General features: G+C 58.8%; 1 protein-coding gene across 1 annotated transcript in view; it reads left to right on the forward strand.

The window, feature by feature from the left end:
- The window catches only part of ltv1 (LTV1 ribosome biogenesis factor), a 77,427-nt gene extending 62,349 nt beyond the window's left edge, over positions 1-15,078 (forward strand). The window contains 1 exon segment of the mRNA XM_085979213.1: positions 14,529-15,078. Coding sequence (XP_085835339.1) covers positions 14,529-14,639 — 111 coding nt within the window. The 3' untranslated portion in view covers positions 14,640-15,078.
- The last annotated feature ends 1,866 nt before the right edge of the window (positions 15,079-16,944 follow it).

A 16,944-nucleotide genomic window follows, 5' to 3' on the forward strand; every position in this document is an offset into this window, starting at 1 on the left:
GGGCAGTGTCACAGCGAGGAGTGTGTCACGGCAGTGTCACAGCGAGGAGTGTGTCACAGGGCAGTGTCACAGCGAGGAGTGTGTCACGGCAGTGTCACAGCGAGGAGTGTGTCACAGGGCAGTGTCACAGCGAGGAGTGCGTCACACGGCAGTCACAGCGAGGAGTGCGTCACAGGGCAGTGTCACAGCGAGGACTGTCACAGGGCAGTGTCACAGCGAGGAGTGTGTCACGGGGCAGTGTCACAGCGAGGAGTGTGTCACGGCAGTGTCACAGCGAGGAGTGTGTCACGGCAGTGTCACAGCGAGGAGTGTGTCACAGGGCAGTGTCACAGCGAGGAGTGTGTCACAGGGCAGTGTCACAGCGAGGAGTGTGTCACAGGGCAGTGTCACAGCGAGGAGTGTGTCACAGGGCAGTGTCACAGCGACGAGTGTGTCACAGGGCAGTGTCACAGCGAGGAGTGTGTCACAGGGCAGTGTCACAGCGAGGAGTGTGTCACGGCAGTGTCACAGCGAGGAGTGTGTCACAGGGCAGTGTCACAGCGAGGAGTGTGTCACAGGGCACTGTCACAGTGAGGAGTGTGTCATGGCAGTGTCACAGCGAGGAGTGTGTCACAGGGCAGGGTCACAGCGAGGAGTGTGTCACAGGGCAGGGTTACAGGTCATTGTCACAGCGAGGAGTGTGTCACAGGGCAGTGTCACGGCGAGGGGTGTGTCACAGGGCAGTGTCACGGCGAGGAGTGCGTCACAGGGCAGGGTCACAGTGAGGAGTGTGTCACAGGGCAGTGTCACAACGAGGAGTGTGTCACAGGGCAATGTCACGGCGAGGAGTGTGTCACAGGGCAGTCTCACGGCGAGGAGTGTGTCACGGCAGTGTCACGGCGAGGAGTGTGTCACGGCAGTGTCACAGCGAGAAGTGTGTCACAGGGCAGGGTCACAGTGAGGAGTGTGTCGTGTGTCACAGGGCAGGGTCACAGCGAGGAGGGTGTCACAGGGCAGAGTCAAAGCGAGGAGTGTGTCACGGCAGTGTCAAAGCGAGGAGTGTGTCACAGGGCAGAGTCACAGCGAGGAGTGTGTCACAGGGCAGTGTCACAGCGAGGAGTGTGTCACAGGGCAGTGTCACAGCGAGGAGTGTGTCACAGGGCAGTGTCACAGCGAGGAGTGTGTCACAGGGCAGTGTCACAGCGAGGAGTGTGTCACAGGGCAGTGTCACAGCGAGGAGTGTGTCACAGGGCAGTGTCACAGCGAGGAGTGTGTCACAGGGCAGTGTCACAGCGAGGAGTGTGTCACAGGGCAGTGTCACAGCGAGGAGTGTGTCACAGGGCAGTGTCACAGCGAGGAGTGTGTCCACAGGGCAGTGTCACAGCGAGGACTGTGTCACAGGGCAGTGTCAAAGCGAGGAGTGTGTCACAGCGAGGAGTGTGTCACAGGGCAGTGTCACTGAGGAGTGTCACAGCGAGGAGTGTGTCACGGCAGGGTCACAGCGAGGAATGTGTCACGGCAGTGTCACAGCGAGGAGTGTCACAGGGCAGGGTCACAGCGAGGAGTGTGTCACGGCAGTGTCACAGCGAGGAGCGTGTCACAGGGCAGTGTCACAGCGAGGAGTGTGTCACGGCAGTGTCACAGCGAGGAGTGTGTCACAGGGCAGTGTCACAGTGAGGAGTGCGTCACAGGGCAGTGTCACAGCGAGGAGTGTGTCACAGGGCAGTGTCACAGCGAGGACTGTCACAGGGCAGAGTCACAGCGAGGAGTGTGTCCCAGGGCAGTGTCACAGCGAGGAGTGTGTCACGGCAGTGTCACAGCGAGGAGTGTGTCACGGCAGTGTCACAGCGAGGAGTGTGTCACAGGGCAGTGTCACAGCGAGGAGTGTGTCACAGGGCAGGGTCACAGCGAGGAGTGTGTCACAGGGCAGGGTCACAGCGAGGAGTGTGTCACAGGGCAGTGTCACAGTGAGGAGTGTGTCACGGCAGTGTCACAGTGAGGAGTGTGTCACAGGGCAGTGTCACAGCGAGGACTGTGTCACGGCAGTGTCACAGCGAGGACTGTGTCACAGGGCAGTGTCAAAGCGAGGAGCGTGTCACACGGCAGTGTCACAGCGAGGAGCGTGTCACAGGGCAGTGTCACAGCGAGGAGCGTGTCACAGGGCAGTGTCACAGCGAGGAGCGCGTCACAGGGCAGTGTCACAGCGAGGAGCGCGTCACAGGGCAGTGTCACAGCGAGGAGCGCGTCACAGGGCAGTGTCACAGCGAGGAGTGCGTCACAGGGCAGTGTCACAGCGAGGAGTGCGTCACGGCAGTGTCACAGCGAGGAGTGCGTCACAGGGCAGTGTCACAGCGAGGAGTGCGTCACAGGGCAGTGTCGCAGCGAGGAGTGTGTCACGGCAGTGTCACAGCGAGGAGTGTGTCACAGGGCAGTGTCACAGCGAGGAGTGTGTCACGGCAGTGTCACAGCGAGGAGTGTGTCACAGGGCAGAGTCACAGCGAGGAGTGTGTCACAGGGCAGTGTCACAGCGAGGAGTGTGTCACAGGGCAGGGTTACAGGTCATTGTCAGAGCGAGGAGTATGTCACAGGGCAGTGTCACGGCGGGTGTGTCACAGGGCAGTGTCACGGCGAGGAGTGTGTCACAGGGCAGGGTCGGAGTGTGGAGTGTGTCACAGGGCAGTGTCACAGCGAGGAGTGCGACACAGGGCAGTGTCACGGCGAGGAGTGTGTCACAGGGCAGTGTCACGGCGAGGAGTGTGTCACAGGGCAGTGTCACAGCGAGGAGTGTGTCACGGCAGTGTCACAGCGAGGAGTGTGTCACAGGGCAGAGTCACAGCGAGGAGTGTGTCACAGGGCAGTGTCACAGCGAGGAGTGTGTCACAGGGCAGGGTTACAGGTCATTGTCAGAGCGAGGAGTATGTCACAGGGCAGTGTCACGGCGGGTGTGTCACAGGGCAGTGTCACGGCGAGGAGTGTGTCACAGGGCAGGGTCGGAGTGTGGAGTGTGTCACAGGGCAGTGTCACAGCGAGGAGTGCGACACAGGGCAGTGTCACGGCGAGGAGTGTGTCACAGGGCAGTGTCACGGCGAGGAGTGTGTCACAGGGCAGTCTCACGGCGAGGAGTGTGTCACGGCAGTGTCACGGCGAGGAGTGTGTCACGGCAGTGTCACAGCGAGAAGTGTGTCACGGCAGGGTCACAATGAGGAGTGTGTCGTGTGTCACGGCAGGGTCACAGCGAGGAGTGTGTCACAGGGCAGAGTCACAGCGAGCTGTGTGTCACAAGGCAGAGTCACAGCGAGGAGTGCGTCACAGTGCAGTGTCACAGGGAGGAGTGTGTCACAGGGCAGAGTCACAGCGAGGAGTGTGTCACAGGGCAGGGTCACAGCGAGGAGTGTGTCACGGCAGTGTCAAAGCGAGGAGTGTGTCACAGGGCAGTGTCAAAGCGAGGAGTATGTCACGGCAGTGTCACAGCGAGGAGTGTGTCACAGGGCAGTGTCACAGCGAGGAGTGTGTCACAGGGCAGTGTCACAGCGAGGAGTGTGTCACAGGGCAGTGTCACAGCGAGGAGTGTGTCGGCAGTGTCACAGCGAGGAGTGTGTCACAGGGCAGTGTCACAGCGAGGATTGTGTCACGGCAGTGTCACAGCGAGGAGTGTGTCACAGGGCAGTGTCACAGCGAGGAGCGTGTCACAGGGCAGTGTCACAGCGAGAAGCGTGTCACGGCAGGGTCACAGCGAGGAGTGTGTCACAGGGCAGGGTCACAGCGAGGAGTGTGTCACGGCAGGGTCACAGCGAGGAGTGTGTCACGGCAGGGTCACAGCGAGGAGTGTGTCACAGGGCAGGGTCACAGCGAGGAGCGTGTCACAGGGCAGGGTCACAGCGAGGAGCGTGTCACAGGGCAGTGTCATAGCGAGGAGCGTGTCACGGCAGGGTCGCAGGTCAGGGTCACTGAGGAGTGTGTCACGGCAGGGTCAGAGCGAGGAGTGTGTCACAGGGCAGTGTCACAGCGAGGAGTGTGTCACGGCAGTGTCACAGCGAGGAGTGTGTCACAGGGCAGTGTCACAGCGAGGAGTGTGTCACAGGGCAGTGTCACAGCGAGGAGTGTGTCACGGCAGTGTCGCAGCGAGGAGTGTGTCACGGCAGTGTCACAGCGAGGAGTGTGTCACAGGGCAGGGTCACAGCGAGGAGTGTGTCACAGGGCAGTGTCACAGCGAGGAGTGTGTCACAGGGCAGGGTTACAGGTCATTGTCACGGCGAGGAGTGTGTCACGGCAGTGTCACGGCGAGGGGTGTATCACAGGGCAGTGTCACGGCGAGGAGTGTGCCACAGGGCAGTGTCACGGCGAGCAGTGTGTCACAGGGCAGGGTCACAGTGAGGAGTGTGTCACAGGGCAGTATCACGGCGAGTGTGTCACAGGGCAGGGTCGGAGTGTGGAGTGTGTCACAGGGCAGTGTCACAGCGAGGAGTGCGTCACAGGGCAGTGTCACGGCGAGGAGTGCGTCACAGGGCAGGGTCACAGTGAGGAGTGTGTCACAGGGCAGGGTCACAGCGAGGAGCGTGTCACAGGGCAGTGTCATAGCGAGGAGCGTGTCACGGCAGGGTCGCAGGTCAGGGTCACAGTGAGGAGTGTGTCACGGCAGGGTCACAGCGAGGAGTGTGTCACGGCAGTGTCACAGCGAGGAGTGTCACAGGGCAGGGTCACAGCGAGGAGCGTGCCACAGGGCAGTGTCACAGCGAGGAGCGTGTCACGGCAGTGTCACAGTGAGGAGTGCGTCACAGGGCAGTGTCACAGCGAGGACTGTGTCACAGGGCAGTGTCACAGCGAGGACTGTCACGGCAGTGTCACAGCGAGGACTGTCACGGCAGTGTCACAGCAAGGAGTGTGTCACAGGGCAGTGTCACAGCGAGGATTGTGTCACAGGGCAGGGTCACAGCGAGGAGTGTGTCACAGGGCAGTGTCACAGCGAGGAGCGCGTCACAGGGCAGTGTCACAGCGAGGAGCGCGTCACAGGGCAGTGTCACAGCGAGGAGCGCGTCACAGGGCAGTGTCACAGCGAGGAGTGCGTCACAGGGCAGTGTCACAGCGAGGAGTGCGTCACGGCAGTGTCACAGCGAGGAGTGCGTCACAGGGCAGTGTCACAGCGAGGAGTGCGTCACAGGGCAGTGTCGCAGCGAGGAGTGTGTCACGGCAGTGTCACAGCGAGGAGTGTGTCACAGGGCAGTGTCACAGCGAGGAGTGTGTCACGGCAGTGTCACAGCGAGGAGTGTGTCACAGGGCAGAGTCACAGCGAGGAGTGTGTCACAGGGCAGTGTCACAGCGAGGAGTGTGTCACAGGGCAGGGTTACAGGTCATTGTCAGAGCGAGGAGTATGTCACAGGGCAGTGTCACGGCGGGTGTGTCACAGGGCAGTGTCACGGCGAGGAGTGTGTCACAGGGCAGGGTCGGAGTGTGGAGTGTGTCACAGGGCAGTGTCACAGCGAGGAGTGCGACACAGGGCAGTGTCACGGCGAGGAGTGTGTCACAGGGCAGTGTCACGGCGAGGAGTGTGTCACAGGGCAGTGTCACAGCGAGGAGTGTGTCACGGCAGTGTCACAGCGAGGAGTGTGTCACAGGGCAGAGTCACAGCGAGGAGTGTGTCACAGGGCAGTGTCACAGCGAGGAGTGTGTCACAGGGCAGGGTTACAGGTCATTGTCAGAGCGAGGAGTATGTCACAGGGCAGTGTCACGGCGGGTGTGTCACAGGGCAGTGTCACGGCGAGGAGTGTGTCACAGGGCAGGGTCGGAGTGTGGAGTGTGTCACAGGGCAGTGTCACAGCGAGGAGTGCGACACAGGGCAGTGTCACGGCGAGGAGTGTGTCACAGGGCAGTGTCACGGCGAGGAGTGTGTCACAGGGCAGTCTCACGGCGAGGAGTGTGTCACGGCAGTGTCACGGCGAGGAGTGTGTCACGGCAGTGTCACAGCGAGAAGTGTGTCACGGCAGGGTCACAATGAGGAGTGTGTCGTGTGTCACGGCAGGGTCACAGCGAGGAGTGTGTCACAGGGCAGAGTCACAGCGAGCTGTGTGTCACAAGGCAGAGTCACAGCGAGGAGTGCGTCACAGTGCAGTGTCACAGGGAGGAGTGTGTCACAGGGCAGAGTCACAGCGAGGAGTGTGTCACAGGGCAGGGTCACAGCGAGGAGTGTGTCACGGCAGTGTCAAAGCGAGGAGTGTGTCACAGGGCAGTGTCAAAGCGAGGAGTATGTCACGGCAGTGTCACAGCGAGGAGTGTGTCACAGGGCAGTGTCACAGCGAGGAGTGTGTCACAGGGCAGTGTCACAGCGAGGAGTGTGTCACAGGGCAGTGTCACAGCGAGGAGTGTGTCGGCAGTGTCACAGCGAGGAGTGTGTCACAGGGCAGTGTCACAGCGAGGATTGTGTCACGGCAGTGTCACAGCGAGGAGTGTGTCACAGGGCAGTGTCACAGCGAGGAGCGTGTCACAGGGCAGTGTCACAGCGAGAAGCGTGTCACGGCAGGGTCACAGCGAGGAGTGTGTCACAGGGCAGGGTCACAGCGAGGAGTGTGTCACGGCAGGGTCACAGCGAGGAGTGTGTCACGGCAGGGTCACAGCGAGGAGTGTGTCACAGGGCAGGGTCACAGCGAGGAGCGTGTCACAGGGCAGGGTCACAGCGAGGAGCGTGTCACAGGGCAGTGTCATAGCGAGGAGCGTGTCACGGCAGGGTCGCAGGTCAGGGTCACTGAGGAGTGTGTCACGGCAGGGTCAGAGCGAGGAGTGTGTCACAGGGCAGTGTCACAGCGAGGAGTGTGTCACGGCAGTGTCACAGCGAGGAGTGTGTCACAGGGCAGTGTCACAGCGAGGAGTGTGTCACAGGGCAGTGTCACAGCGAGGAGTGTGTCACGGCAGTGTCGCAGCGAGGAGTGTGTCACGGCAGTGTCACAGCGAGGAGTGTGTCACAGGGCAGGGTCACAGCGAGGAGTGTGTCACAGGGCAGTGTCACAGCGAGGAGTGTGTCACAGGGCAGGGTTACAGGTCATTGTCACGGCGAGGAGTGTGTCACGGCAGTGTCACGGCGAGGGGTGTATCACAGGGCAGTGTCACGGCGAGGAGTGTGCCACAGGGCAGTGTCACGGCGAGCAGTGTGTCACAGGGCAGGGTCACAGTGAGGAGTGTGTCACAGGGCAGTATCACGGCGAGTGTGTCACAGGGCAGGGTCGGAGTGTGGAGTGTGTCACAGGGCAGTGTCACAGCGAGGAGTGCGTCACAGGGCAGTGTCACGGCGAGGAGTGCGTCACAGGGCAGGGTCACAGTGAGGAGTGTGTCACAGGGCAGGGTCACAGCGAGGAGCGTGTCACAGGGCAGTGTCATAGCGAGGAGCGTGTCACGGCAGGGTCGCAGGTCAGGGTCACAGTGAGGAGTGTGTCACGGCAGGGTCACAGCGAGGAGTGTGTCACGGCAGTGTCACAGCGAGGAGTGTCACAGGGCAGGGTCACAGCGAGGAGCGTGCCACAGGGCAGTGTCACAGCGAGGAGCGTGTCACGGCAGTGTCACAGTGAGGAGTGCGTCACAGGGCAGTGTCACAGCGAGGACTGTGTCACAGGGCAGTGTCACAGCGAGGACTGTCACGGCAGTGTCACAGCGAGGACTGTCACGGCAGTGTCACAGCAAGGAGTGTGTCACAGGGCAGTGTCACAGCGAGGATTGTGTCACAGGGCAGGGTCACAGCGAGGAGTGTGTCACAGGGCAGTGTCACAGCGAGGAGTGTGTCACAGGGCAGTGTCACAGCGAGGAGTGTGTCACAGGGCAGTGTCACAGCGAGGAGTGTGTCACAGGGCAGTGTCACAGCGAGGAGTGTGTCACAGGGCAGTGTCACAGCGAGGAGTGTGTCACAGGGCAGTGTCACAGCGAGGAGTGTGTCACAGGGCAGTGTCACAGCGAGGAGTGTGTCACGGCAGTGTCACAGCGAGGAGTGTCACAGGGCAGGGTCACAGCGAGGAGTGTGTCACGGCAGTGTCCAAGCGAGGAGTGTGTCACAGGGCAGTGTCACAGCGAGGAGTGTGTCACAGGGCAGTGTCACAGCGAGGAGTGTGTCACAGGGCAGTGTCCCCGCGAGGAGCATGTCACGGCAGGGTCACAGCGAGGAGTGTGTCACAGGGCAGTGTCACAGCGAGGAGTGTGTCACAGGGCGGTGTCACAGCGAGGAGTGTGTCACAGGGCGGTGTCACAGCGAGGAGTGTGTCACAGGGCAGTGTCACAGCGAGGAGTGTGTCACAGGGCAGGGTCACAGCGAGGAGTGTGTCACAGGGCAGTGTCACAGCGAGGAGTGTGTCACAGGGCAGTGTCACGGCAGTGTCACAGCGAGGAGTGTGTCACGGCAGTGTCACAGCGAGGAGTGTGTCACAGGGCAGGGTCACAGCGAGGAGTGTGTCACAGGGCAGTGTCACAGCGAGGAGTGTGTCACAGGGCAGGGTTACAGGTCATTGTCACAGCGAGGAGTGTGTCACAGGGCAGTGTCACGGCGAGGGGTGCATCACAGGGCAGTGTCACGGCGAGGAGTGTGCCACAGGGCAGTGTCACGGCGAGGAGTGTTTCACAGGGCAGTGTCACGGCGAGGAGTGTGTCACAGGGCAGTGTCACAGCGAGGAGTGTGTCACAGGGCGGTGTCACAGCGAGGAGTGTGTCACAGGGCAGGGTCACAGCGAGGAGTGTGTCACAGGGCAGGGTCACAGCGAGGAGTGTGTCACAGGGCAGTGTCACAGCGAGGAGTGTGTCACGGCAGTGTCACAGCGAGGAGTGTGTCACAGGGCAGGGTCACAGCGAGGAGTGTGTCACGGCAGTGTCAACAGCGAGGAGTGTGTCACAGGGCAGGGTTACAGGTCATTGTCACAGCGAGGAGTGTGTCACAGGGCAGTGTCACGGCGAGGGGTGTATGACAGGGCAGTGTCACGGCGAGGAGTGTGCCACAGGGCAGTGTCACGGCGAGGAGTGTTTCACAGGGCAGGGTCACAGTGAGGAGTGTGTCACAGGGCAGTATCACGGCGAGGAGTGTGTCACAGGGCAGGGTCGGAGTGTGTCACAGGGCAGGGTCACAGCGAGGAGTGCGTCACAGGGCAGTGTCACGGCGAGGAGTGCGTCACAGGGCAGGGTCACAGTGAGGAGTGTGTCACAGGGCAGTGTCACGGCGAGGAGTGTGTCACAGGGCAGTGTCACGGCGAGGAGTGTGTCACGGCAGGGTCACAGTGAGGAGTGTGTCACGGCAGTGTCACAGCGAGGAGTGTGTCACGGCAGTGTCACAGCGAGGAGTGTGTCACGGCAGTGTCAAAGCGAGGAGTGTGTCACAGGGCAGTGTCACAGCGAGGAGTGTGTCACAGGGCAGTGTCACAGCGAGGAGTGTTTCACAGGGCAGTGTCCCCGCGAGGAGCGTGTCACGGCAGGGTCACAGCGAGGAGTGTGTCACAGGGCAGTGTCACAGCGAGGAGTGTGTCACAGGGCAGTGTCACAGCGAGGAGTGTGTCACAGGGCAGTGTCACAGGGCAGTGTCACAGCGAGGAGTGTGTCACAGGGCGGTGTGACAGCGAGAAGTGTGTCACAGGGCAGTGTCACAGCGAGGAGTGTGTCACAGGGCAGGGTCACAGCGAGGAGTGTCACAGGGCAGTGTCACAGCGAGGAGTGTGTCACAGGGCAGTGTCACGGCAGTGTCACAGCGAGGAGTGTGTCACGGCAATGTCACAGCGAGGAGTGTGTCACAGGGCAGGGTCACAGCGAGGAGTGTGTCACAGGGCAGGGTTGCAGGTCATTGTCACAGCGAGGAGTGTGTCACAGGGCAGTGTCACGGCGAGGGGTGTATCACAGGGCAGTGTCACGGCGAGGAGTGTGCCACAGGGCAGTGTCACGGCGAGGAGTGTTTCACAGGGCAGGGTCACAGTGAGGAGTGTGTCACAGAGCAGTATCACGGCGAGGAGTGTGTCACAGGGCAGGGTCGGAGTGTGGAGTGTGTCACAGGGCAGTGTCACAGCGAGGAGTGCGTCACAGGGCAGGGTCACAGTGAGGAGTGTGTCACAGGGCAGGGTCACAGCAAGGAGCGTGTCACAGGGCAGTGTCATAGCGAGGAGCGTGTCACGGCAGGGTCGCAGGTCAGGGTCACAGTGAGGAGTGTGTCACGGCAGGGTCACAGCGAGGAGTGTGTCACGGCAGTGTCACAGCGAGGAGTGTCACAGGGCAGGGTCACAGCGAGGAGCGTGTCACAGGGCAGTGTCACAGCGAGGAGCGTGTCACGGCAGTGTCACAGTGAGGAGTGCGTCACAGGGCAGTGTCACAGCGAGGACTGTGTCACAGGGCAGTGTCACAGCGAGGACTGTCACGGCAGTGTCACAGCAAGGAGTGTGTCACAGGGCAGTGTCACAGCGAGGATTGTGTCACAGGGCAGGGTCACAGCGAGGAGTGTGTCACAGGGCAGTGTCACAGCGAGGAGTGTGTCACAGGGCAGTGTCACAGCGAGGAGTGTGTCACACGGCAGTGTCACAGCGAGGAGTGTCACAGGGCAGGGTCACAGCGAGGAGCGTGTCACAGGGCAGTGTCACAGCGAGGAGCGTGTCACGGCAGTGTCACAGTGAGGAGTGCGTCACAGGGCAGTGTCACAGCGAGGACTGTGTCACAGGGCAGTGTCACAGCGAGGACTGTCACGGCAGTGTCACAGCAAGGAGTGTGTCACAGGGCAGTGTCACAGCGAGGATTGTGTCACAGGGCAGGGTCACAGCGAGGAGTGTGTCACAGGGCAGTGTCACAGCGAGGAGTGTGTCACAGGGCAGTGTCACAGCGAGGAGTGTGTCACAGGGCAGTGTCACAGCGAGGAGTGCGTCACAGGGCAGTGTCACAGCGAGGAGTGCGTCACAGGGCAGTGTCACAGCGAGGAGTGCGTCACAGGGCAGTGTCACAGCGAGGAGTGCGTCACAGGGCAGTGTCACAGCGAGGAGTGCGTCACAGGGCAGTGTCACAGCGAGGAGTGCGTCACGGCAGTGTCACGGCGAGGAGTGCGTCACAGGGCAGGGTCACAGTGAGGAGTGTGTCACAGGGCAGGGTCACAGTGAGGAGCGTGTCACAGGGCAGTGTCATAGCGAGGAGCGTGTCACGGCAGGGTCGCAGGTCAGGGTCACAGTGAGGAGTGTCACGGCAGGGTCACAGCGAGGAGTGTGTCACGGCAGTGTCACAGCGAGGAGTGTCACAGGGCAGGCTCACAGCGAGGAGCGTGTCACAGGGCAGTGTCACAGCGAGGAGCGTGTCACGGCAGTGTCACAGTGAGGAGTGCGTCACAGGGCAGTGTCACAGCGAGGACTGTGTCACAGGGCAGTGTCACAGCGAGGACTGTCACGGCAGTGTCACAGCAAGGAGTGTGTCACAGGGCAGTGTCACAGCGAGGATTGTGTCACAGGGCAGGGTCACAGCGAGGAGTGTGTCACAGGGCAGTGTCACAGCGAGGAGTGTGTCACGGCAGTGTCACAGGGCAGTGTCACAGCGAGGAGTGTGTCACAGGGCAGTGTCACGGCGAGGAGTGTGTCACAGGGCAGGGTCGGAGTGTGGAGTGTGTCACAGGGCAGTGTCACGGCGAGGAGTGCGTCACAGGGCAGTGTCACGGCGAGGAGTGAGTCACAGGGCATGGTCACAGTGAGGAGTGTGTCACAGGGCAGTGTCACGGCGAGGAGTGTGTCACAGGGCAGGGTCACTGAGGAGTGTGTCACAGGGCAGTGTCACGGCGAGGAGTGTGTCACAGGGCAGGGTCACAGTGAGGAGTGTGTCACAGGGCAGTGTCACAACGAGGAGTGTGTCACAGGGCAGTGTCACAGCGAGGAGTGTGTCACAGGGCAGTGTCACGGCGAGGAGTGTGTCACAGGGCAGTCTCACAGCGAGGAGTGTGTCACGGCAGTGTCACAGCGAGAAGTGTGTCACGGCAGGGTCACAGTGAGGAGTGTGTCGTGTGTCACAGGGCAGTGTCACGGCGAGGGGTGTATCACAGGGCAGTGTCACGGCGAGGAGTGTATCACAGGGCAGTGTCACGGCGAGGGGTATATCACAGGGCAGTGTCACAGCGAGGAGTGTGTCACGGCAGTGTCACAGCGAGGAGTGTGTCACAGGGCAGTGTCACAGCGAGGAGCGTGTCACAGGTCATTGTCACAGCAAGGAGTGTGTCACGGCAGTGTCACGGCGAGGGGTGTATCACAGGGCAGTGTCACGCCGAGGAGTGTGCCACAGGGCAGTGTCACGGCGAGGAGTGTGTCACGGGCAGGGTCACAGTGAGGAGTGCGTCACAGGGCAGTGTCACGGCGAGGAGTGCGTCACAGGGCAGTGTCACGGCGAGGAGTGCGTCACAGGGCAGTCTCACGGCGAGGAGTGTGTCACAGGGCAGTGTCACGACGAGGAGTGTGTCGCAGGGCAGTGTCACAGCGAGAAGTGTGTCACAGGGCAGGGTCACTGAGGAGTGTGTCGTGTGTCACAGTGCAGTGTCACAGCGAGGAGTGTGTCACAGGGCAGAGTCACAGCGAGGAGTGTGCCACAGGGCAGTGTCACGGCGAGGAGTGTGTCACGGGCAGGGTCACAGTGAGGAGTGCGTCACAGGGCAGTGTCACGGCGAGGAGTGCGTCACAGGGCAGTGTCACGGCGAGGAGTGCGTCACAGGGCAGTCTCACGGCGAGGAGTGTGTCACAGGGCAGTGTCACGGCGAGGAGTGTGTCGCAGGGCAGTGTCACAGCGAGAAGTGTGTCACAGGGCAGGGTCACAGTGAGGAGTGTGTCGTGTGTCACAGGGCAGGGTCACAGCGAGGAGCGTGTCACAGGTCATTGTCACAGCAAGGAGTGTGTCACGGCAGTGTCACGGCGAGGGGTGTATCACAGGGCAGTGTCACGCCGAGGAGTGTGCCACAGGGCAGTGTCACGGCGAGGAGTGTGTTACGGGCAGGGTCACAGTGAGGAGTGCGTCACAGGGCAGTGTCACGGCGAGGAGTGCGTCACAGGGCAGTGTCACGGCGAGGAGTGCGTCACAGGGCAGTCTCACGGCGAAGAGTGTGTCACAGGGCAGTGTCACGACGAGGAGTGTGTCGCAGGGCAGTGTCACAGCGAGAAGTGTGTCACAGGGCAGGGTCACAGTGAGGAGTGTGTCGTGTGTCACAGGGCAGGGTCACAGCGAGGAGTGTGTCACAGTGCAGTGTCACAGCGAGGAGCGTGTCACAGGGCAGAGTCACAGCGAGGAGTGTGCCACAGGGCAGTGTCACGGCGAGGAGTGTGTCACGGGCAGGGTCACAGTGAGGAGTGCGTCACAGGGCAGTGTCACGGCGAGGAGTGCGTCACAGGGCAGTGTCACGGCGAGGAGTGCGTCACAGGGCAGTCTCACGGCGAGGAGTGTGTCACAGGGCAGTGTCACGGCGAGGAGTGTGTCGCAGGGCAGTGTCACAGCGAGAAGTGTGTCACAGGGCAGGGTCACAGCGAGGAGTGTGTCACAGGGCAGTCTCACGGCGAGGAGTGTGTCACAGGGCAGGGTCACAGCGAGGAGTGTGTCACAGGGCAGGGTCACAGCGAGGAGCGTGTCACAGGGCAGAGTCACAGCGAGGAGTGTCACGGCGAGGAGTGTGTCACAGGGCAGTGTCCCAGCGAGCAGGGTCACAGGAAGGAGTGTCACAGGGCGATAAGGTGCAACATAAAGATGGCCGTTGAAAAATCGCCTTTTATTATAAAAGATTGAATGACTTGGGACAGTTTGTCTGAAGTTTGCTGTAACAAGCAATGTTGATTCAATAACACCGCAGGGTCCAACAGGCCCTGTTAAATTGTAAGAAATTCACTTTGCAAATGTCTAATGCCTCGAATTTCTGAATGCAGGGATGAAAAATGTTTTATGGATGTTGTACAATCTGTGCTGTTGGATAATTGCAAAAATACTTAATAAAACAACATATTAAGCAGCTTGGTTGTGAAAGTAGTGACATTGATAACAACAGCGGCCTCAATAGAGCACTTGTCTGAGCTGATGTCTGGTCCCAGACCATGTCTCCTCCTGCTCCCCTCCACTTTCCCTTGGGTATTTCACTGTAAGTAGAATTATAGAATGATTCGGCCCATCGTGCCTGTGCCGGCTCTTTGAACGACCAATCCAATTAGTCCCACTCCCCCCCCACCTCGCTCTTTCCCCAGAGCCCTGCAAATTTTTCCCCTTCAAGTATTTATCCAATTCCCTTTTGTAAGTTACTATTGAATCTGCTCCCACCGCCCTTTCGGGCAGCGCGTTCCAGATCACAACAACTCACTCCTCTTCTCCCCTCTGGTTCTTTTGCCAATTATCTTCAATCTGTGTCCTCTGGTTACCGACCCTCCTGCCACTGGAAACAGTTTCTCCTTATTTACTCGATCAAAACCCCTCAGAATTTTGACCACCTCTATTAAATCTCCCCCTTTTAAGGAGAACAATTCCAGCTCCTCCACTCTCTCCGCTAATGTTTAGATTATTATTTATATCCTTGAAAAACTGTTTTGCCTCTTCCAATCGCTTTCTCTCTGGTCCCCACGTAGGAGCGAAGAGTGGAGAAAAAAGCCAACAGAACTGCTTTCAAAGTGGAGAAGGCGAGGCAGGAACAAGTGGTGCTGAACCTGAGACAGAACCTGCAGGGGATCAAACTGTGAGGGGTGCTGGGCGGCCGTGTTCCCCCCCCCCCGCGGGGGTCGGAGTGAGGGAGAGCGATGCGATGGAGGTTCGGCCGCTCCCTGCCGATTCGAGCGAGAAATGAACCCTCGTGCCTTCGCTGCCGATTACAAAAACCAACCAACCAACCAACAGACTTTGGGCCCTTTCCGAGATTCTCAAATCTTTAGCCCACTTCCCAAAGACCGCGGAGTCAACCCGGATCTTTCCGCAAGCAAAACTCCTCCTGACGCCAAAGGATGAAGCTTCACTCGGTGGGGAGGGTCGGGGTAGAGTGTTTCACCTGAACACTCATCATCTGCGGCAGTCGGTGTCTCTCTTGTTGCTGGGTCCGTTGTCAGCATGCGAGAGAGAAACAAAAGCCAAACAAGATTGTTGTCCTATCTATTTATAAAATGTTTGTGAATTTTCTTAACCATTGAGCTGTGGGATGTTTGGTTTTATTTGTGTGATTTTTCACAATTAAGTCATCGACTGTGTTTACTCCGTAGGCAGCGGAACACAAACCAAGTGGGAGCTTAGCTCTCTCGCCTCGGGGTCAAAGGTCAAGGGGTATGAACCCTGGAGCACGTGACCTAGGCTGACTCTGGTGCAGCGCTAAGGGAGTGCAGCACTGGCGGAGGCGCTGTCCTGCGGATGAGACGCTAAGCCAAGGCCCGATCTTGACACTTTTGGTGCCTCATTCGGATGTTGTTTGAGGGAGAGCAGGGATTTCTGAGACTTTGGTCAACACTTTGTAGAGCAGAGCTGGGTAAGGGGAGATTTAATAGAGGTATTCAAAATCATGAGGTGTTTTGATAAGTAATGTTTCCACTGACAGGTGGATCGGTAACCAGAGAACACAGATTTAAGATAATTGGCAAAAGAACCAGAGGGGAGATGATGAGAATTTATTTTACGCAGCGAGTTATGATTTGAAATGCACTGACTGAAAGGGCGGTGGAAGCAGATTCAGTGGTAACTTTCAAAAGGGATTTGGATCAGTACTTGAAGAGGAAAAATTTGCAGGGCTGTGGGGAAAGAGCAGGGGGGAGTGGGACTAATTGGAGAGAATCTTTCAAGAGCCGGCACAGGCATGATGCTCCGCATGGCCTCCCTTCTGTGCTGTGTGATTGTGTGATGCTGCTGCATCCTCGTGTGTTACTCCGAATCTAGACCAAAGCTGTTGTGTGGCATTCCGGGCTGGTGTGAGGCATGGAAGCCATGTCGTCTTTGCCTGTTCGGGTGTATAGTGAAGGCCGTAAGAAGGATGGGATCCAAATGGCCGCCATCATCCTGCCTGGTGATTACAGCGAATATCCGTGAGTTATGGGGTTTACGGGAAAAATTTTAATTTCCCTTGAAGCCCAAATCCCAGTCACTTTCAACCCTTTTGCATGAATCCCCCCCCCGTCTAACCAGGACCACTTTGGTATACTGTTTGGGGGATGAAGCATATGGATAGTTTAGCGTGTGGCATTGTATTCATTCCTCGATGTATCTCCACCCCACACTCTACCCATTCGCCCCCCTCAGGCAGACCCTGCGAGTGGTGCAGGTTTTGGGAACAGTAAGTTGTCTCTGGTCTGGTGGAACTTCCCACTGCCGTGCAGGTCCTGGTGTCTTGGAGGAGGAGACCTTATTGAACCGAGATAGACAATCTTTCAGGATCATTTTTTGAAGAAGGGTCAAACCCGAAACGTCAACTCAAATTTCTCTCCACGGATGTTGCCTGACTTGCTGAGTTTTTCCAGCATTTTCTGTTGTTATTTCAGGATCATTTCTTTGGATCAGTCTCTTCCTAGTCGTTTCTGCCTTTACCACCCTTTCTGGCAGTGAGTTCCAGACCACAACACCCTCTCAGAGAAAATAATTCTCCAACTCCCCTCTAATCCTTCTCCCAATGACGTTAAATCTATGCCCCCTGGTTATTGACCTCTCTGCTAAGGGAAAAAGGTCCTTCCTATCCACTCTATCTAGGCTCCTCAGAATTTTATACACCTCAATTAAATCTCCCCTCAGCCTCTTCTGTCCCATGGAAAATAGCCCCAGCCTATTCAATCTTTCCTCATAGCTAAAATTCCCCAGTCCTGGCAACATCCTCATAAATCTCCTCTGTACCCTCTCTGGTGCAGTCACATCTTTCCTGTAATATGGTGACCAGAACTGCACGCAGTAATGGAAATACCAGTTCCTTCTTTTAAGTAACGGTTGTATCCAGCACAGTGCCTCCTTGGACTGTGCCAGAGGTGGTTCAGTTCCTGAGAACTGACGACAGTATTCAAGAACTTCGACCTTCGGCAGTGA

This window comes from Somniosus microcephalus, chromosome 3 (genome assembly GCF_052327205.1).
Source record: "Somniosus microcephalus isolate GS21.2 chromosome 3, FLI_Smic_1.0, whole genome shotgun sequence".
Taxonomy (NCBI): domain Eukaryota; kingdom Metazoa; phylum Chordata; class Chondrichthyes; order Squaliformes; family Somniosidae; genus Somniosus; species Somniosus microcephalus.